This window comes from Dermacentor variabilis, chromosome 3 (genome assembly GCF_050947875.1).
Source record: "Dermacentor variabilis isolate Ectoservices chromosome 3, ASM5094787v1, whole genome shotgun sequence".
Taxonomy (NCBI): domain Eukaryota; kingdom Metazoa; phylum Arthropoda; class Arachnida; order Ixodida; family Ixodidae; genus Dermacentor; species Dermacentor variabilis.
Window position 1 is genome coordinate 230,017,246 of NC_134570.1, and position 22,767 is coordinate 230,040,012.

Below are 22,767 nucleotides of genomic sequence, written 5' to 3' on the forward strand. Positions count from 1 at the left end.
ACAAGGGTTGGGGACCCTTTGTATGCCGATGTGGAAGAGTCTCTTTCCCAGTGGTTTATCACAACCCATGCATAATGTGCCAATCAGTGGGCCAATACTTGCTGCCAAAGCGAAAAACTTAACGTTTCCTCTGGGACAGCCAAATTTTTTGCCTGGAGGAGGCTGGATTCAGCGTTTTAAAAAGCGGCATTGCATCGTGTTTAAAGATGTAGTAGGGGAAGCGGTGTCCTTGGATATGCAGGTGAAGCAGCAGTGGCTACTGTCAAAGCTGCCTGGTGTGTTGGAGCGTTACGCAGACAAGTATATTTACAACTGTGACAAAACTGCTCTTCTTTTTCAAATGTTGCCGTCGAAGATGCACACTTTTAAAGGAGATACATGCCCCGGCAGGAAGCACTCTAAACTTGGGGTGACTGTGTTGCTGTGAGTTAGCATGGTCGGCAGCCATCACCTCAGGCCTTTCATTATCGGGCGATCCAAGAAGCCAGCATGCTTCAAGAATCGGCACATCACCCTCGCAGCAATAAGAAGGGGTAGATGACCCGTGGCTTGTTCAAGGAGTTTCTGCTCGAGTTGGACAGCATAATTGAAAGTCAAGGAAGAAGAGTAGTGTTGTTACTGGACAACTGTAGCGCACACAGCGTTAACCCGAAGCTAACATCGGTCGAATTGATCTTTCTGCCTCCCCACATGATGGCAGATAGCAGCCATTGGACGCCGGCGTGATAGCCAAATTTAAGGCTTTATATTGGTGGCAAGCTAGAATGGCAAATCTTATTAATTTACCGCACAGCTCCTGTCACGTTGGGCCATACAGACGGGCCCCCTGAGCTGAAAATCAGACTTTTGAAGGCCGTGCACTTTGTCTATGGTGCGTTGTATGAGGTAAAGCAGTCCACCATACAAAACTGCTTCAGAAAGGCGGGCTTTGTGCGCCAGGACGAACCTACCTCCCCTACTGATAGCAAGACCAACACGGTGGATGCTGCCGAATTAACCAAGCTCTGGGAGCATGTCGCTAGTGGTGACGTAGGTGGTGAGTTGATTGAGGAGTCCTTGACTGCAGACAGTGCTGCCTCGTTCTGTGATGAGATCACCGACGAGGTGATCGCCAAAGGTGTGTTGTCATGACAGACGCAGTGTTGTGGGACAGTGGCTACGGCAGCAGCGACAGTGACGAGATTAACAGTGGCTCCTTGACCCCGACCTCGATAGCCACTCAAAGTGCATTGTTGTCGATTGACTCCTTAATTAATTTTATGCATTCCAAAGGATTTCCACCTGTGTTTGCGCAGCAGCTGGAAGCTATGCATACCACGGTTGGGAAGCTGAAACTGCACAAAAGCAAGTGCAGATGTCTGATTTCAGTGTGCCTAACGCTTGACTGGACGTTTGGTGCTAGAAATAAAGTTTTGTTTTTCACAGATTACTTTCTACAACATCTATTATTTAGTGCGAGTGGCGAATTTGGCTTCAGAGCTAGAGGTACATTTGTAGGCTTTTTTTTTTTTTTTTTTACGGCAGTCCAGATATAGCGATCATCGGTTATAACGATCATATTTTTCGTATTTCTCGATATTGTCATAAGTGGACTGCACTCAGATTATCAAAATTTGGTGTCCCCCCTTAATAGGACTAGAGCATACTATAAATCTACATTCCTATTTGCCAGAGTTACTGTTAGCTAGTAAGAATTTTGTTAAGTAATATGATTAGCCTCCTGAGCATGTGCAACACTGTTTTTACATGATACTAGTAAGCATAAAAGCTTTTGTTAAGTTTTCTGATATTTAGTATTTGATTTAATGTTTGTCTTTTTTTCTCAATTCGATATTCGATTCAAAGTCTATGCAATATTCGCACATGCTTACTTTTCAGACTAGCATGGAATACAGTCGACGATCGAAAATTCAGACTCCACGGGGAACGTAGATAAGTCTGAACTATCGAATGTTTGAAAAAACCAATGTATCTAAAGGCGATCACCTTATTTTATGTTTTAAGGCCCCTGTGCACGGAACAAGTGGTCGATGTGTTGCTGCACGCACTTCCACTTTTGTGGAACCAAGTGGGCCTGTATTTCTGCCAGTTTTAAGTTTCGCTGTACGCCGATGCAAGGACTGCAAAGGCTTGAGTCAGATCCGCATGTGGAAGGCTCTGGAGCACACGGCACATCATCATCCAGGTCAGAGTTACTGTTTGACAGTGGGAGAACGTGCTAGATTATTTCGTCATCATTCAGTTCAGCACACACACAAAAAATCCATTGTCGATGTCTGCAAAGTCGTCAGATCTAACGGCGGCAGAAATCAGCACACCGCAGCCTAGCAGGTCACCAATGATGTCCGCATTTAAGATCATTGTGGTAGGCAGCAGTTCAGCCTCTTCAGTTGCGGCGTCTGGCTCATTTGGACTGGGACTCGAGGCTCGTTTGGAGTTGAACTGCGGGGGCACTGTTGGTTACATTTGACACAGCGTATAAATAACTTCATGAGAAAGGCTTGTTGGAGTCAGCAGAGTGCTGCCTGGAACCCAAACTAAACAAACAACCACATCATGGCAGAATGCTGTGCGCAAGGCAAGCTCAATAAGCAGAATGGCGATAGCGGGCCGTGCGCAGGGGTGCCCGAAAAAGATGTGATGATCGCAATGTTGATGCGACCTCACAATTCAGGCAAGGCCTCCAGGATCGGCAGTTGCAGTTAACTCTCGGAAGCGTAGAGCGTCGATCAAGGCAAGGCCTCAGCGATTACCATCTAGTGTGAGATCTCTGAGGCCATACTTGATGTCTCTTCGAGGTTGCCAGAGGAGATAATGGCGGTAGAGTTGGCGTACGCTACAGCCGTGGTAAGATAGAATTTAGAGCTGGCGGCTCTCCGAAATATCAGTCGTCTTAACACATTAAGTCTATGGGGCCATTGGCGGTGCCGCAAAGGTGTCCGAATTAACGAGCACGACTGGATTATCAGTGTCCGTTTTATCGGTCGGCGACTGTACACTCATAGTCTAAAAGAACATGTGTAACAAACACATAGAGCAAGCTTTTGAAGGCCTATTTCAATGGACTGGGATACTGACTCCTACCCTGAAGGGGGCTCTGCAGCATAAAATGCAAATAATTATAGGAAAGAAAAGAATAGAAAAAGCATAGCATGACAAGAATTGTGTTGACAAAAGGAGCCAACATTATAGCACATTCCTGAAGTGAAATGAAAGGGGGCATGTGCTGTGTACAGGGCACATCAGGGCAATTTCAAAGCTCGAGGCAGGCTTACTGCTCCTCTAGTCTTTACATTTTCATTAACCACCCTTGTTACAACTTGATGAAGGGGGATTATGGGCAGCCTGTTTTTCATAGCTTCAGATGAGCATCTTCTCCAGGGCTTCTTTTTGCTGCTCACACATTTCCAGATGGAACTCTAACAAGTTGCTCAGGTACGCAGTTACGATCAGCACTGGAGATTTCGTGGTAAGTGCACTGATTAAGCACTGTTGATGCTCCTACAATGCTCTTCACAAGACTTTAGGGGGCTCATAATTGCATTGCTCGGATAGTGAAGGTTGTTGCCATCACAAACATATTCCTTCAGCGCTGTCAAGTACATTCTTTATTTCGGGAAATCCTCGGCACACGCGCAGTCTGCGTTCCTTCGCACCGCACCGCACCGCACGCGGCTTGCTCCGCTGATTACTTCACTTACTCAGTTCGTTGTCGTGCGCTCCCTGCATGCCGACCGTGCCCACATGCCTTCCATGTTCTCCCTCACCACCACACACCGTTGCCTACCGTCCCATACCTGCTACTTTACACAGTTGCCTACCGTCTTGTGCCTGCGACTCTGCACCACCTGGTGTTGGCCCGGTACCCTCACAGATCCCCCTCCCTTTTTATCCTGTGAAGAGGGCTTCCAAGGCGCATAAGAAGGGCTCAGCTGGTCTGCATTAGCGAAGCCTTTCTGTTTCCCTGTAGCCAGGTTTCTGAGCCTGTAGGTATTGCGTCCAATGTGTGCAGTCACTCTAAATGGCCCTGTGCGTCGAGGGGCAAACTTGGCTGTGAATCCAAAGGCTGCCTTACTTAGCGGGTACGTGTCCCGGAGAACCAAGTCTCCAAACTGGAAGGTAGCTGGAGTGCACTTTTTGTTGTCATACTTTGCCTGGCAGGCTTTTGCCAAAGTTTGGTGGTAAGGTGGACATTCAGTTCAGCAGCTAGGGTATGAGGTGCAGAAGGGAGCACCTCGGTGCCAGCTGCCTTGCCTGATTGTGATGGCTCCACGGGTTCCGTAGTTCCCGCCAATACACAAGGCAGGCATAAAGCCAGTAACTGCACTTTTAGACGCACACATTCAGACACCACTTTGGGCAGCCTTTTGTCCCAGTCCCTGTGGGAAGGGCAGTAGCCCACCAGGCATTGTTTAACCATTGCGTTATGGCGTTCCACAGTCTGTCCTGCTGGTCTGTATGGGACTGTGTGGCTCTCCTTGATTCCCCAATGCTGGAGAATGCCTTTCCACAGTTTGCTTATGAATGGTTTGCCATTGTCGCTAGAGATGGAGCTAGGCATACCATGCTGGCAAAAAAATAGATCATTTTATTGATGATCAATTTGGAGGTAGGTGCATGTAATGGGAAAAGCTCCACAAACTTTGTGAACTTGTCCAGCACCACCAGGATGTACTTTTGGCGCCGAGGGGTTGTGGGCAGTGGCCCAATAAGGTCCACACTTAGCTGCTGCTTTGGGTGGGTGGCCCATGAACTGTCCATCAGTACTTTTGGTTTTTGCCGGTAGGGTTTGAAAGCCTGGCACTGTTGGCAGCTGCGTATGTAACAGGAGATATTGGAGTTTATGCCGAGCCATGTGTACCGGCTCTTCACACCTTTCCAAGTTTTAAAAAAAACCTAAAATGTCCACTTTGGGGGTGGTCATGCTCCATCTTCATTGCCATGTCTCGTAGGTGTTCGGGAAGCCAGGCGACCTACCATTGTTCGAGATTTCGCTGTCATCAGCTAGGTCCTGTACCCTTTTGGACTCTTTAGCGTCACCAGGTAGCATGCCAGACTTTAAGTATTGCAGCAGCTGCAGCAGCAGTGGATCCTTGCGTTGTTCCAAATGGAACTTTCCAGTGTCGGTGAGTGGGGACACATCAGTCACGTCAACAGGGGCTGCCTGTTCAAAACGATTCGCTTGTTGTGGCTCTTGCATTTCGATTGGAAACCAGTCCTCCACCAAACAAGGATGAGCAGATTCGATGGCAGGGATGGGGCATCTGCTTAGTGCATCCGCTGGGATGTTGGCCCATCCTTTATGATGCCTTATGGTAAACTTGAACCCTTGTAATCTCAGCACCCAACGTCGCACTCCGCACGATGTCTGCTCAGTTGTAAACATCCAAGACAATTATGCATGGCCACAATGTACCTCAAATGATGTGAATTCTACATATGGCCGGAATCTATCGACAGCCCACACCACAGTGAGGCATTCCCATTTTTGGACAGTATAATTCTTTTTCGCAGCACTGAGGGTCCTGCTTATGAATGACACAGGCCTGAGTTCAACTTCGACTTCCTGCAACAACACTACCGATATGCCAATGCCACTGGCATCTGTTTCAATCACAAAGGGCTTGTTCAAGTCGGGCAATACCACAGTCACCTCTCCTGCCAGCGTTAGCCTCAGAGTCTCAGAGCCTCAGAGTCTCGAATGCTGTCTGTTGCTCGGCACCCCAAACCCAACGGGCTCCTTTCTTGAGGAGAGCTGTCAGGGGTCTAGCTTTATCAGAAAACCAGGGGATAAAATTTCTGTAGTATCTCACAAGGCCCAAAAACATTTGGAGCTCCTTGACTGTTTTAAGGCATGAGAACTCCGCAACACCTTGCACCTTGTCCGGGTCAGGTTGTCATTTGCCTGGAGAGATTACATGCCCAAGGAACTTTAATGCCTGTTCACAGCATGTAACTTAGCTGGGATTGATTGTCAGACCTGCAGAGCGAATTCTTCGGAGTACCTCATCAATATTGTTACTTGTAGCTGTAGCCCAATGCTATATACATTTATTCAGAGGAAGCTAATGGAAGACCACAATGGCGACGCTATATCAAGCGGGTCCACGTCGTTTCCTTCCTCTTCAGTGCAGCCACACTGTGGTGGCTGTTTCGTAGCATCACCCCCGGCAGTAGAAGCACAGTCCCGGTGCTTAATCTACACATCCACGGTGAAAGGTGTGTGGTATGGCTTTAGACTCTCCACGTAAGCGATGCCACTTGCAGCCGACGATGACGCTGAGGGGTCGGCGGGGACGACTTCATAAGTGACATCGGCCACTTGTCGCACCACACAGTATGGGCCAGTGTAGCGCGACAGCAGCTTTTCAGAAAGGCCCACACGTCGAATGGGTGACCAGAGAAACTTCAGAGAACCTGGAGCAAAGTGCACGTCACGATGGTGGCAATCGTAGCAGCGTCTCTGATGCTCCTGTGAGGCCTCGAAACGGGTGCGGGCGAGCTGGCGCGTGGTCAGCGTGTGCGATCGCGTCGCAGGCGTATTCAGTGGCTCAACGTGTGGCCGAGGGCAACAAAGTGTCTAAGGGCAACGCGGGTTCTCGGCCATATAGGAGGTAGAATGGTGAATAGCCAGTGGTGTCGTGATGCGATGAATTATACACGAACATCACATATGGTAAGTGAAGATCCCAGTCGTGGTGGTCGGTTGCAACATACTTCGAAAGCATGTCGGTGATGATCCGGTTAAGGCGCTCCGTGAGGCCGTTGGTCTGTGGGTGGTAGGACATGCTGAACTTGTGCTTTGTCGAGCAGGAGCGGAGGATGTCCTCAACGACTGCCGACAGAAAGCAGCGGCCACGGTCAGTGAGTAATTGGCGCGGAGCACCGTGCACTAAAATGATGTCATGGAGCAGAAAGTCAGCAACGTCAGTAGCACAACTTGTCGGAAGGGCTCTGGTGATTGCGTACCGCGTAGCATAATCAGTAGTGACGGCGACCCATTTATTTCCGGAGCCCGAGAGAGGAAACGGTCCAAGCAGGTCTAGACCAACATGGAAAAAGGGTTCCAGTGGGATGTCGATGGGCTGGAGACATCCAGCTGGAGGTGTGGAGGGCTTCTTCCGGCGCTGACAGGGCTCACAAGCAGCAATGTAGCACCGCACGGAGCGAGCGAGACCCGGCCAAAAGAGTCGACGTCATACACGGTCGTATGTGCGCGAGACACCCAAGTGTCCAGTCAAGGGAGCGTCGTGAAGTTGTTGGAGGACAGTCAAACGCAGGTGCGATGGAATTACGAGCAGAAGGTCAAGGCCATGTGGATCGAGATTGCGGCGTTATAATGGTCCCCTCCTTAAGGAGAAACATCCGGAGAGAGGCGTCGCCAGGCGTTGACTCCAGATGGTCGATGAGGGCTCGTAATGAGGGATTGCGGCGTTGCTCGTTGCCGATTTCAAGCAACTGGGACACAGAGAAAACGCAAGCGATGGCGTCCGCATCAGCCTTTTCATCGACGGGGTAGCGGGACAAGCAATCGGCATCCTGGTGCAAGCGTCCCGTCTTATATACCACGGAGAAGGTATATTCTTGCAGGCGTAATATCCAGCGAGCGAGTCGTCCCGTGGGGTCCTTAAGCGAGGATAGCCAGCAGAGCGCGTGGTGATCAGTGATGACACAGAAGGGGCGTCCGTACAAGTATGGACGGAACTTCGCAACAGCCCACACAAGAGTGAGGCACTCGCTCTCTGTGATTGAATTATTGCGCTCGGCGGGTGATAGAAGTCGGCTGGCATAGGCTATAACACGATCATGTCCACGCTGGCGTTGTGCTAACACTGCTCCTATGCCGTGACCACTGGCATCAGTTCGAACTTCCGCTGAGGCAGACGGGTCAAAGTGGGCCAAAATTAGAGGTGTGGTAAGGAGTAGTGAGCTGCGAAAAAGATGCGGCATGGTCAGGTCCTCAAGAAAATGGGGCGTCTTTCTTCAAGAGGTCGGTAAGGGGACGTGCGATGGTCGCAAAATCCTTCACAAAGCGTCAGAAATAAGAGCACAGCCCTACGAAACTGTGAACATCCTTGGTAGACTTCGGAACAGGAAAGTTCGTAACCGCGCGAATTTTGTCCGGATCAGGTCTCATGCCTTGGACCACGAGGTGTCCAAGGACGGTGATTTGGCGGCGAGCGAAATGACATTTTGACGAGTTCAGCTGGAGACCGGCGCGGCGGAACATGTCAAGAATCGCTGAAAGACGGTCTAGATGCGAGTCAAAAGTGGGTGAATAAATGATGACGTCGTCCAGATAGCACAAACAAGTGGACCACTTGAACCCCTGAAGCAAAGAGTCCATCATTCGTTCGAAGGTGGCGGGCGCGTTACAGAGACCGAAAGGCATCACCTTGAACTGATAAAGGCCGTCAGGGGTAACAAATGCAGTCTTCTTTCGGTCCATGTCATCGACGGATATCTGCCAGTAGCCGGACCGTAAGTCGATAGAAGAAAAATAAGTGGCACCGTACAGGCAGTCTAAAGCATCATCAATACGTGGCAAAGGGTACACTTCCTTTTTTTGTGATTTCGTTGAGGTGGCGATAATCTACACAAAAACGCCACGTTCCATCCTTCTTTTTGACAAGTACGACGGGAGAAGCCCAGGGACTACAGGAAGGCTCAATAATGCCCTTTACAAGCATCTTTTTGACTTCCTGTTGGATAACAGCTCGTTTGGATGCAGAAACACGATATGGACGTCGGTGAATAGGGCTGGCATCGCCAATGTTTATGCGATGGGTCACGACGGACGTTTGACCTAAGGGTCGATTGTCAAAGTCAAAAATGTGATAGCCTTCAAGAACGCGGCAGAGAGCTTCAGCTTGAGCAAGTGTAAGGTCAGAGAAAACAATCTTTTCAATGTCGACGTCAGTACCGTGCGATGACGTCACGGTATGGGCTGAGCTGTGACGATCTTCCACTGTGAATGGCTCGATCTCATCATCCTGCAAAGCGCTAATTATAGCCAATGAAATCCCCTGAGGCAGAACTTGCACGGTTAGCGCGAAATTGACAAGGGGAAGGCAGGTGCGATTGCCAGTAATTGTCAGCACAATGTGTGGCACAGTAACACCACGTGTAAGTGTAACTGCCAGAATTGGTGCGACCGCATAATTACCGTCAGGTACAGCTGGTGAGGACAACAAGTCAACGTGTGTCACAGAGTGGAGCGGTAGGCGAATAAAATCCATGCAGCTCAAACGGCTTGGAGGCGGGTCCACAGGGTCGGCAAGAAGAGGCAAGTCAAGGCGAAGTAAGCCGGCCGAACAGTCAATGAGGGCAGAATGATTGGCAAGGAAATCCAGACCGAGAATGAGTTTGTGAGGGCAATGCTCGATGACAGTGAAGAGAACGACGGTGTGTTTCTCAGCAATGGTGAGTCGGGCAGAGCACAAGCCAACAATAGCGACAGTCCCTCCGTTGCCGACTTGTACAACTCGGTTCGGGGCAGGCGTCAGAAGTTTCTTGAGCCAACGGCGAAGAGCAGCACTCATAATGGACACATGTGCCCCGGTGTCAATCAACGTGCACACAGGAACATTGTTGACGAGAACGTCCAAAAGATTCTTGTTCATGGACAATGTGAAGCGAGGATTTCGTGCCAATGTCGTCATTGCAGCTTCACCTCCAAAAGCTGCACTATCTAGTTTTCCGGTCGGGGGTGCGGTGAGTAGGTCGGAGAAGGAGCACGGCGTGACGGGGGCGAACGAAATTGACGACGGGAGGGAGAAGGTGAGCGGGAGTAGCGGGGTCGTGTCGAAGGTGTCGCAGGGTCAGATGATGCAGCGGGCATAGAAGGGACGAAGGAAAAGGATGCGCTAAAGGGACGAGGGTGGTAATCAGAAGAATAGAGCATCGAAGAAGTCCAGCGGCTGCGGCAATGGCGAGCGACATGTCCAATGCGTCGGCAGTAAAAACAGATTGGCTTGTCGTCCACGGTTCACCATTCGGAGGAGTTGCGCTGTCCATAAGAGTAAGAAGAGCGCGGTGGGCACGTGCGTGGAGAGAGAGGTTCTGAGCATACGGAACGAATGGATTGCAGGCCGACGTTGGACAACTCTTGACGGATGACGACCTGTATCAAGGAGATTGTCACCAAAGAATGATCAGGTGATGGGAACGAAGGGGCCACCGGTTGTGCCGCTTCGACCTCACGACAAATGATGCGGGTCAAGTTGTCACATCGCGACGGCTGGTGGAAGAGGTTGTCACAGGATGATGTAGCAGCTGTGTTAGGAAGTCGCGTGATGTGCTGGCATACCCGGTGGCTTTTAGCCTGCTCGAGATGGCGGCACTCCTTGAGGATCGTATTGATGCTGGTGACGTTCGTAAACACCAGTAAATTGAAGGCGTCGTCAGCAATGCCTTTGAGGACGTGATTAACCTTCTCGTCCTCAGACATGGTCGGGTCAGCCTTGGCACAAAGGGCCAAGGCGTCGAGAATGTACGACACGTAGGACTCGGTCGACGTCTGTACACGCGTGGCAAGGGCTTTTTGGCATTGACTTGGCGACCAAACGGATTGCCAAAAAGGTCACGGAGCTTCTCTTTGAAGAGATCCCAGCTCGAGATCTCCTCTACGTGAATCTAGAACCATGCAAGTGGAGCTCCGTCAAGGTAGAAAAGAATGTTGGCAAGCATAATAGTCCGATCCCACCTGTGACTGGTGCTGACACGTTCGTATAAGCGGAGCCAGTCATCAACATCAGGACTGCCGACTCCGTTGAAAACTCCAGGATCCCGAGGGGGCTAACAGCGATGTAGGTCGGGGCTGCAGGCGGAGACGGTTGTGCAGATGAAGCGCCGTCAGCAGGAGCCGAAGTTGCACTGTCACCGTTGCGACCGCTGCGAAGCTCCATGACGGGTACAGGGAATGTCCACCTCCACCAAATTAATGTTACGTGTAGCTGTAGCCCAATGCTATATACATTTATTCAGAGGAAGCTAACGGAAGGCCACAATGGCGACACTATATCAAGCGGGTCCACGTCGTCTTCCTCCTCTTCAGTGCAGCCACACTGTGGTGGCTGTTTTGTAGCAATATGTTGTAGGTGGTCCTCAAAAGCTTCTGAAAAAATGAGCACATCGTCAAGAAAGGTCATGCGGTAGTTGTGCTTTATGCCTTATAACACTTCGTCCATGAGAGACTGAAATGTTGCCGGCCCACCTGTTGCCCCAAACGGCAGTTGCTTAAATTGAAACACTCCTCTATGGCACAGGAATGCACTCTTCGGTACATCTTTGGGAGCAACCGACACTTGAAGGAAGCGCTGAGCAAGGTCGAGGCTCGTGAACTACCTAGCGCAGCCGAGCTGAGCCAGTACCCAGTCTGTGCGGGGCTTGGGATATACTGGCGCAGTTGTGATTGCATCTAAGGGTCTGTAGTCGACCACAAGGCGATATCCTCCAGTTTTCTTCTTTACTAATACTGTACTGGGGCACTGGCACAGGAACTGGAGCAGGGCTCAATGAGGTCTTGGTCCAGCAAATCTTGGATACACCCATCAAGAATTTCTCTCTCTTGGCTCTTAACTGGGCGCAGCTTGCATCTAACTGGTGGGTGCCTGGCTGTGTCTATTTTGTGAACCACCAGGACGTGCAACCTGGCAGAGTGGTAAAAATATGGTTATGGTCTGCAAGGATGTTATTAAGTTTCTGCTTCTGCTCCTCCCGAAGGTTCTCTAGACTACACTCGTCACTCTCAGTGGTATTGTGGCATACATCCTGCACATCTGCAAAAAGTGCCTGTAGAGAGCTAACCACATTTGATCAGGCTCTTGACCTTGCTTATCGCATTGCAACGCTGTCTTACAGACTGGCAGGGGTCAGTGTCCAGCATCTGACGCACATGGCCGCTTCGGTGCCTTTTTAAATTTGATGAGCCCCTATGGGTCAGAGTGCAGTGACCATCTGCCAAGGCCCATGTGGAGAAAAATACCTGCCACCTCAAGAAAATTCTTCCTAAGGACAACATCGTGACACAGCTCTGGCAAAACAAGAAAATGCTGCTTCCTGGACCCACCTTGCCAACGAATACGACAGCGAACCAATTGTGCAGTTAGTGACCAGCCCTGAGCAAGCCTCAGGGTTCGTGCTTCTTCCGTGGAGGTGGCTCTCACACACTTGGCTTTTGCGATGGCACGTCTATCTATAAGCTCACGCTTGCCGCAGTGTCCATGAGAGCATAAAGGACACTGTTACCAGACACAGTTCAAGCAGTGGTTCTTTATTTCTGACTGTTGCGAGCATTTGCAGGAACATCGTGTAGCCGTCGGCTGGAGAAGTGGCTACGCTCGTCCATTTCCCAGGCAATCGGCTTGTAGGTGTCCCTGGGAATTGCAATCTAAACAGCGGGGTTGGCTGCATGGCCTAGCAGTAGTGCATTGACATGCAGTGTGGCCAAAACCGCCGCACCGCTGACACGTGATACTGCGGTTTGGCGGCTCGGATCACGGATACCTTGTGTCGCTTGAAACCCGATGTTCTGAGGCGCTTTCCCGAGTTGTTGTGGTGACAACATGTAGTTGCTTCTGTCGCGTGGTTAGTGCCGCGGGGCACAGGCATGCAGGGAGGAACCGACACGTACCGACACTTGCTTAGACGAAAAGGGAATGTCCCCCCTTTATTGGTCCCGAACATATATATACACGCAAGTCACAGGGGGCGCCACACTCTGGTGGCAGCCTAACAAACAGGGCTTAACTGTGGCGACCTCTACATCTCCCCCCTTGAAGGTTAGACGGGAGGGACTCAGGAAGCCAAACTCGTCAAAAGTTTCACAAGTTCAAACGGCGCGTTGGAACAATAGGCCGGCTGTAACGTATTCGTGTCACACCGTCACTGCGGTCCCTGGCTGCAGGGGACTGTTGCACAGACTGTCCAAGGGGGATCGTTGATTCCATGATGTTGGCAGGCTGAGGTTCCTGACAGCGAACTTGCTGCAGTGGTGATGGTTCCTCTCCGGAGGCGGTAGACCCAAAAGGCACTAGGTGACGCCGGTTGCACTGTAGGGTGCCACCTCACTCCGTTTCGACCACGTAGCTTCTTGGTCTTTGCCCTGGACTGAGGACCGTAGCCTGCACTTGATCAGGTCGCACCCAGACAAGCTGACCTGTTTGGAGTAGCGGTAAGTCTCAAGCTCCATGATGCCTGTTGTAGTTGTCGGCCTGCTTCTGCTTGTAAGCCATACCCTTGGTGATGACGTCTTTCGTTGGCGGCCAGTTGGGACGTAGCTGGGAGTCTTGCTTTGGGACTCTGGTTCTGAGTTGACGTCCCATCAACAGCTGAGCTGGACTAAAGCCGTCGACTCCTGGAGTATTCCTATAGCTGAACAGAGCCAGATGAGGATACTTTGACTTGCGAAACAGGTCCTTGATTGTACGCACCATCTTCTCCGCCTCTCCGTTCGACTGAACTTAGTGTAGACTGCTGGTCCCATGGTTAAAGCCGTATGATGCTGCAAATGCCATGAACTCTTGCGACGAGAACTGACTGACCGTTGTCTGACCTGACTTCTTGTGGGATCCCATGGCGGGCAAAGATGAATTTGAGAGCGTCAATGACTGCCTGAGCTGTCGTGCTCCTCAGGGTCACCACCTCAGGGAACCTTGAGTAATAGTCCACCACCAGGATGAACGTCTGGCCATTGAGGTGGAACAAGTCAATTCCTAGGAATTCCCAGGGATGTCCAGGTAGGGCCGTGGAGAGCAGGGGCTCGGCAAAGTTCACGCGGGTGAAAGCGCACTGTTCACAGTTGGCAACGAGAGAGGCGATATCTGTCGAGATACCGGACCACCAAACTGACTCTCGAGCTAGGGCTTTGGTCCTGTTGATGCCCTGATGACCTTTGTGCAACAGCTTCAAGACCGCTGGTCAAAGGGACGGTGGGATGACTATCCGGGCGCCTTTCAGCAGAACACCATCGCAGACAGAGAGCTCGTCTGCCACAGAGGCGTACTTTGAGAGGTGCAGTGGTATCTTGGTCTTTTGTGGCCAACCATGCTGGCAGTAGGAAGCGAGGGCCTTGCACTCGCCATCGGACTCTTGTGCCTGTCGCACGTCTTTAGGGCTGAGTGGCAAGTCTTCCGACGTGCAGCCGACTACCTGTGCTGCAAAAAGTTCGATAGTGTCCAGATGAGTGGGTGGCTTGTAGGGGATGAGCGACAACGTATCGGCTGTGGCTAGCAGCTTTCCTGGCACGTGCAGCATACGGAACTGGTATCGCATGGTCTTCAGCCGTAGTCTCTGAATACGAGGCGTCAACATGTCCAGTTCCATCTTGCCCAGAAGTGAAACGAGTGGCAGGTGGTCGCTCTCAACGTCGAAGGGGATGCCATGGACAAACTCGTCGAACCTTTGGATAGCCCACATCGTTGCCAATGCTTCTTTTTCAGTCTGGCTGTAACGCTGCTCGGTCTCGGTCATTGACCTCGAAGCGAATGCGACTGGGCAGTGCTCTCCTAGGGTTGCGTCTGTTGCAAAACTGCGCCGAGTCCGAATGAGCTTGCTTCTGCAGACACCATAGTGGCGTACGACGGGTGGTACTTGCCTGTCTGACGTCAAGAGTTCCTTTATTTTCTCGAATGCTGCCTTTTGCTTGTGCTGCCACACCCAACTCGCAGACTTGTTCAGTAAGGCTCTGATGGGCGCCGTGACGTCCGAGATGTGTGGCAAGAATCTGGCAAGATGATTCACCATTCCGAGCAGTCTTCTAAAGCCGGCAACGTCCGTTGGAGCTTCCGTGGCTTTGAGTGCTTCGACCTTGCTCGGATCTGGCCTGATGCCCTGTGCTGAGACGACGACTCTGACGAAGGAGACCACAGGCACCCCAAAACGACACTTGTCCTAATTCAATGTGATACCTGCTTTTGCAAGGCAAGATAGCACCTGGCTCAGTTTGGCGTCATGTTCCTGGCAGGTGCGTCCAAAAACCAAAATATTGTCTATCATATTGGCGACTCCATTTTGGCCCTCCAGGATTCTTGCCGTCTGTTTTTGGAAGTACTCTGGTGCAGAGGTGATGCCAAAGGGGAGCCGGCAGAAGCAGTATCGGCCATATGGGGTGATGAATGTCGTAAGCTCTTGGGAGTCGTTAGAGAGCTTCACCTGGATGAAGCTTGCCATCGCGTCCAGCTTCGAAAAAACTGTTGCATCGATGAGGAGGCCAAGGACTTGCTCGACAGTTGGTAGAATATGTCATTCCCGGAGGACGACCTTGTTCAGTTGTGTCAAGTCGACGCAGCGGCGGTAGGAACCATCGCCTTTCCGGACGACGACGAGACCCGAGCACCATGGTGTTGGCTTGTCGACCCTATGGATCATGCCTGCGCTTTCCAATTTGTCCAGCTTGCAGCGGACGATCTTGAGCAGCGGGATGGGGATCCTGCGAGGTACGCATAGTGAGAAAGGTACGGCATCGGGTTTCAACCGGACGTTGTATTCGTCCTTGAGAGTTCCCAATCCATTGAAGAGCTCGGCATGCAGCGTCGCTTTTGTAGTCTTGAGTTGGTCAAAAAATCGAACTACTTGGAGGGCTTGGAGCGCTGCCAGTCCCAGAAGAGGCACAGTGAGAGACTGGATCACATAGAGGCGCTGACAGCTTGTTTTCTCTTGCCACTGAAGTCGTGCCACATACGAGCCCAGCACGTGCAGTGGCTGTCCTCCCGGGCCAGTGAGCAGAGTGTCGACTTGGTCAAGGTTGTCGGAGAACGTAGGAAAGTCGCTGAGAATGGCAGATACTTCGGCTTCGGAGTCAACCTTGAACTGCGCTGTGTAGTCGTCAACGGTGACGTCGATGGACTTTGCCGCGGTGGGCAAAGTCCATCGCAGAATTCACATGTGGACGGCTCGCATGAGCGCTCTGCTTGCGGCTGTGGTGAACGAGGCTTAGCGCAGGAGGGACGACGAGAGGGGAACTTGTTAGCTTTTGTGGCGTCGAGGTTGAGCTCGCGGGCGTGCTCAGTGCGATTCTGGGGCAACGCCTTTTCCCTGGAGTGTCAACTTCGCGTTCCGGCACAGCTGGTCCGAGAGACAGGAGTCGCGGAGGCCGACAACGAACCAGTCGCGTACAAGCCTTTCCTCGACAGCAGCAGACGGATAGTTACAGCGCTTAGCCATCCTGCGCAGTTCTGTGTAGTACGTGTCGACGCTTTCGTCGGGTAGCTGAACACGTCTGTGGAACCGTGAACTCGTAAAGCTCGTTTGCCGGGTGCACGAAGTGCTCAGTGAAGCGGGTGGCAACGGCTTGGTATGAAGCAAGCGACTGGGCGTCGAGCGAGAAAGTCTCAAGAAGCAAGCGGGCCTCCGGGCCCATGCAGTACAGTAGCGAGCATACCTGCATGTCTTCCGACGTTTGCATCAGTCCTGAAACCGCTGCGTAGTCTTCGTAGTGGCTGAGCCATGTCGCCCACGTTGGCGGCTTCGTGAAGTTGAACGGTGCTGGCGGCTGGAAGTTGACACCGTACAGTTTCGGCGGCTCGCCGGTCTCGAGGGACATCTTGGTGCCTTCCTATGAGGCGAGGGCTAAGGCAGGGGGGCGTTATCTGGCCACTTCTGACACCATGTCGCGTGGTTAGTGCCGCGAGGCACGGGCACGCAGGGACGGACCGACACGTACCGACACTTGCTTAGACGAAAAGGGAATGCCCCCCCCCCCCCTTTATTGGGCCCGAACATATATATACACGCAAGTCACAGGGGGCGCCACACTTTGGTGGCAGCCTAACAAACAGGGCTGAACTGTGGCGACCTCTACAGCCCCGTGTGTTTGGCATGTGAGCGAACGGCACAGGTGAGGGGCTCTAGTGTGAAGTGTCGTTGACCACGGACACTCGGAAGCCAAAACTGCCACAGGCTGCAGCTGCCACTCTCATTGCAGGGCCGGGATGGTTTGGTTGGGCATTGCAGTGATGTGCGAAGATGAATAGCTGAAGGCCAAATGAGCTGCTGCTTGTGCAATACGCGGTGTTCGCAATGGCATGTAGTGCAGGCAATGCCAAGTGTGTTCCATGATAGGGCCGGCCACCTTCACCATTTCTTACAGGTTTGCGAAGCTCATGCTAGCTGTTGGGTCTTGGAATGTCAGATGCATTTATCTCCACATGTGTTCCACCTTTTCGGCATCTGAAACAGGCTATGCTATACGGTCATAGTATTCGGCAATGACGTGAGTGAACTGCTTGAGGTTCTCTGCCGGATGCTGAGTGCGCTGATCTGGCTCTGCTTTTATTTTAAACTTGTCAACGGTGGTAAACTCCGCCGTAAATTTGGACGTGAAGGACTGCCAGTTGGACTGCGCACCTGAGAAGCTCCCCCCCCCCCCCCCCAACGCTGCTGGAACCAATTGCAAGCGGCAGTCAGAAGGAATCCCCACAATGTCGCAGTACTCTGAGTACTTCTCCAGAAAGACTTACGGCGAGTGTCGATCCTGGTAGCCAGTGAATTTTGGCAGTGGGACGGGTGCACCTTTGATGTTAAGCACTGGCCTTGCGCCGGTTGTCTCGTCAGGCCTAGCCATGCCGGTTGTCTCGTCAAGGATAACCATGTCGTTCAGTGGTGTGGTGCTCATAATTTGAGCGATGTATCAGCCGCGAGTTTCTCCATTTCCATTGTGGTCCTGGAGGTCAAAGCTAACAGTCCTTAAACGATCGAAGAAGGCAGGAGAGGCTGCACAACTGACTGGGTGGCACTAGACGATTCTTGGTCCTCCATGTTAGGTCCGGTCAGACGAGCCCCCACTTGTCAAGTACGTTCTTTATTTCGGGAAATCTTCGGCACACGCACACACACACACACAGTCCGCGTTCCGTCCTGCCGCACGCACTGCATGCGGCTTGCTCCGCCAATTACTTGACTCACACAGTTCGTTGTCATGCGCTCCCCGCATACCGATCACGCACACATGCCTTCCGTGTTCTCCCTCACCGCCACACACAGTTGCCTACTGTCCCGTGCCTGTGACTCTATGCCACCTGGTGTCGGCCTAGTACCCTCACAGTGCTGTTAAATATGTGTGCTCGCTGCTGCTGGACCACAAGACTGCAGGCTTGCACTTATGACACGAGTGAACCACTTGGGTACTGCTTGAATTTCGCGATTCACTTGTCTTCTTTTCTGCTTTGTTGAAAATTTATACTTCTTCCAACCATTTCTGGAGTGGTTCATGCACAACGGTGCACAACATCCAGGCAATCTGTGCCGAAAACCATGGCCAGGCGGTCACACAAGGTTAACATGTGCTGGTTCCGCGGGAAGTGGGCTACACAATGGTGGACATGAGCTATGGTGACAGGTCTCTGTGGAGGTCTCTGTGGCCACAGCACCTTCAAAAAATGTCCCCATCCTGAATGGAGCAGCAGGTGAGGAGGACATCGAGGCACCTTGCACCATATTAAACCAGATGAATAAAACTAAAGTTCGCGACATTCTTTTTTCCTGTCATCTCAGCTGGCAAGCGAGGGCAGGCAAGGAGGGCTCGGGCTTATCTGCACCTAAACCACATGATTATGCTCGTGCTGTTTCCACAGAAATGCAACATATTTAACAGGGATAGGCGGGCTAGTTGGTGGTTACGTGATGCATTCCACAAAAATGTGTGCTGCTGGCTGCACTTTCTCTTTTTTTTTTTTTGTGACTTAGCGCTGGTGCCACGACAGTTGCTCTTGATCGCTGTGCACAACCCCACAATCGTGGTGATCACGAATAGTGATGTCAATCTCATTGCTCCGCAACGCGATAGCCATGATTTAAAACTGGGCAAGGGTAATTGGCGAGGGAAGATGCTTGTGGTGAGGTGACTCGGAAAAGGCGAGGTCAAAAGAGTAGGAATGTCACTCCCATTAGCTTATTCAAGGGACTTAGACGAATTCCAGAGGTACTTCTAGTGAGTGGCAAAGTGAGCAATCAGTCATCTTGATTTGCACTAGCTGGCACTGTCATATTACCCAGAAATGTCTAAATAACACACTGTATAAATCCCTAACCCCAGCTTCTTCACAACTTCTGTTGCAATACACCTCTGGTCACTTCACAAGCACGTACAAACATAGTATGAAAAATTGTGGCAGAAAAACCTCGGAGCTCACCGGCTGACTGTGCACATCTGAGCAGAGAAAGTGTATTAGTGATATGGTGGGGCAGGAACGTGCTGGTTCATCAGTGACACTGAAAAGGTTAAAGCACCAACCACTTCGGGTTTTTCACTGAATACAGCAGATCCCGGATCTATCGAACTCAAAGAAGATAGCAAGATAGTTCAATATATCAGTAACCTCAAATATAAAATATACTTATCTGACGCTTATTTGAGACCTTCACACATCTTAGACAGTTTATCAAGAACATTAGGCTCAGTGTTTCCAAGTGCGAATGTCGCTTGAAGCAATCACGCTTTGGTGTAATACCCCAAGTGTTACTGCATAAGAATGACACATACTAGCTATAAGGATAAGTTGTGTTTTTCCTGCACCTGGCGCAAGGATTTGCGTTGGACAACCCTTTGGGTGTTAGGGTCATAGATGTTAGTCAAGTCTCAGTTGTCGTTGGTTACTGAACTAGGTGCAAGGTGAGTGCTTGGCACAAGTTGCTTTAAATTTATGAAAGAGACGAAGCAAGTGCCTGTTGCAGTCCATGAAATGCCCTGTTGCAGGTATCAGCCACAGGCAGTGGAGGCGGCCGAGTCACCCCTGGTGCAGCTTCTGGCACAGCTGCTGTGTGCAGCTGACCGGTTGGGCAAGCCGTACCTGAGCGCCAAACTGGTCGAGGTGCTCTTCTGCGCCACGGTGGCGGCAGGTGGATGTGGCCAGCTGGCAGGGCGGCTGCTGGATCTGCCCTGCGCCCAGCAGCAGCTGGGACCCGCCCTCATGCGCTTCTACACGGATGTCGAGTCCACAGGGGCCGCTTCCGAGTTCTATGACAAGTTCACCATTCGCTACCACATCAGGTGTGCTGGAATACAATTAACCTTGTTGTGCCTACATTCTGTCATTTTTTACCAGTTGCCATTTTTCACTGGTTTATAATGACTGTTACCAAGTTATCAGAGCAAGACATGCCTACTTTATCTAAAATTTCTTTAGTGTTTCCAGTTTTATACCGAAAGAGAGTTCTACAATCGGATTGCATGGGTGATACGAGTATTCTACATAGAGTAACTTTGACTAATGGGAGCAAGCTGACCTGGAACTAAGAAGCCCTACTGAGAAGGCAAGACCAGCCTTGTTCCTAAGGTATACTTCTCACCAGTCTGTGCCAACTACCTTCTTGGTGTGCCCTTGGCTCTGGGGTTCTGCACGCCCTGCATGATGATCTGCGGAGAAGGTTCGAAATATCAATTGTCGTGCCTGAACGGTGGCGTAGCCTACTGCATAAAGACATTCCGAAATTGTCAGCTATACAAGACACTGCCAACAAGGCCTCGTGGGACTCCTAAAGTCAATCAAACCTTCTAATGGCCACTCCAGCAGATTGGAATGGACCTCCTGGTGCCATTTTGAATGTGAACACTCAGGAAAAAGTGGTCGACTTGTGTTGGGGACCAACAAAATTTTATGGGTAATGTGGGGAGTTGAATTAAACAAGATGTTTAAAAGACACCAGAATGCACTGCTGGTTTATTGGGCAGTATTCGTACGATTCTAACCTGCCACTGAATCAAATGCACCTCCATTTTCTGTGTGTACAATGCACAAAACTAATGTACCGTATTTACTCGATTCTAAACACCCCCTTTTTTTCACGATCGCGATGCTCAAATTGAGGGGGGGGTGCTTAGATTCGAAAAATCTAGAATGACCCCCTCCCCCCTCCCTCTTTTCGCTGCGGCATCACGAGGAGATGAGTGCGAGAAACAACATCTTAATTTGCAAACATTCAAAAGAAAAATTGGTGTAGATGAAACCACTGCTTGTGTAGGATGCTCAGTCACGATCACTGCCACTCGAGTTCGTCGCACCACTTGAACCGCTGCTCTCAGTATCCCACCAGCAGGTCGTCTTCCGTTCCGTCGAAGTTGTTTGTGATCGAGCACTTCTTAAATGATTTGACCACAACGTCCACTTGGATCCTCTTCCACGCATCCGAAATCCACGTTGCGAGGGTTGATGGGGACGCTTTCTGCAGCTTTCCCGTCGGCGTCTTCTTCCGATCAGGGCTTCGCACCCACTCTTCGTACTCCTGACGGAGATTGGCTTTGAAGGCCTTGTTGACTGAAACGTCGAGGGGTTGCAGCATTGGCGTCATGCCACCCGGAATCACAACCACGTCGCTATTGATGTTCCAAAGCTTTGTCTTTACCTCCGGGGTCAGATGGCCGTGAAACGCGTCCAACAGAAGTATCGACTGTGTGCCTGCAGGTCCGCCCAGCAATGATTGCAGAGTGAGCAAGTGCTTTTGGCGGCCTTGGCTACGCGCTCTTCCTAACAAATAGGGGGGCGCTTAGATTCGCATGCAAACTTTTTTCCTAACTTTTTCGCGAAAATAGAGGGGTGTGCTTAGAATTGGGGGGTGCTTAGAATCACGAAAATACGGTAGATGTGAGATTAAGGCTCCTAAACAAAATAGAAATCTGATTCCCACCCAATTTTTTCAACAACAGCAAAAAATAGGCAAGGGTCTCACATGTGTTGCACAATGGCTGACAGTTTTCTAAAGTTAGCTTTGCTGCGCTATATCTCTGTTCTGCATTAAAGCATAGGAACACCACAAAGACATTTTTTGGTATCGTATCGAATGGCACCGCACAGGCAGTTCTTAGCCCAATTTTCCTGAAAAAAAAAACATGAAATGCTATGCTATGCATTGCAATTTGGTAAGTACTAGGGGTGTGCGAATACCAAATAGTAGATTTTGAATTTAATACTGAATCGAATCAAGAAAAAGAAGTTGCATATCAAATCAAACCTTAGAAAATTTTTCACAAAGTTTAATGCTTACAAATTTTGGCCAAGAAAACTGCGGGCTTCACATGCTTGGCAGCCTCCCAGCACAGATTGAGATGAGACAACAGAGACTAGTTATGAACTTCCAACAACATTTATTGTGAATGATTTACAAATATATGCATGTTGTCCGTTCCAGGGGCAATCATCTGCACTTACATAAATATGGCAGCTCTTTGTGTGAGAGCACTGAGAGCAAATAATTTTGCGCATTCCTGCCCGAGTCTAGAAATCTGTTCAGATTCTGCCATTTCCAATGTTGCGTGCATTTTACTCTCCTTAATTATAGAACTGTTTACAAGGTAGGCGAACAGTGCTTGCAAGTAAATCAAGAAAAAGAAGTTGAATATCAAATCAAACCTTAGAAAATTTTTCACAAAGTTTAATGCTTACAAATTTTGGCCAAGAAAACGGCGGGCTTCACATGCTTGGCAGGCTCCCAGCACAGATGGAGATGAGACAACAGAGACAAGTTATGAACTTCCAACAACATTTATTGTGAATGATTTACAAATATATGCATGTTGTCCATTCCAGGGGCAATCATCTGCACTTGCATAAATATGGCAGCTCTTTGTGTGAGAGCACTGAGAGCAAATAATTTTGCGCATTCCTGCCCGAGTCTAGAAATCTGTTCAGATTCTGCCATTTCCAATGTTGCGTGCATTTTACTCTCCTTAATTATAGAACTGTTTACAAGGTAGGCGAACAGTGCTTGCAAGTAAATCAAGAAAAAGAAGTTGAATATCAAATCAAACCTTAGAAAATTTTTCACAAAGTTTAA

At 50.4% G+C, this 22,767-nt stretch overlaps 1 protein-coding gene across 5 annotated transcripts in view; it reads left to right on the forward strand.

The window, feature by feature from the left end:
* Positions 1–22,767, forward strand: part of Ube4B (Ubiquitination factor E4B) — a 547,587-nt gene that overhangs the window by 394,603 nt on the left and 130,217 nt on the right. For all 5 annotated transcript variants that reach the window (XM_075686926.1, XM_075686927.1, XM_075686925.1 and 2 more), the window contains one exon: positions 19,694–19,987. In XM_075686926.1, coding sequence (XP_075543041.1) covers positions 19,694–19,987 — 294 coding nt within the window. The remainder of the gene's footprint in view (positions 1–19,693; positions 19,988–22,767) is intronic.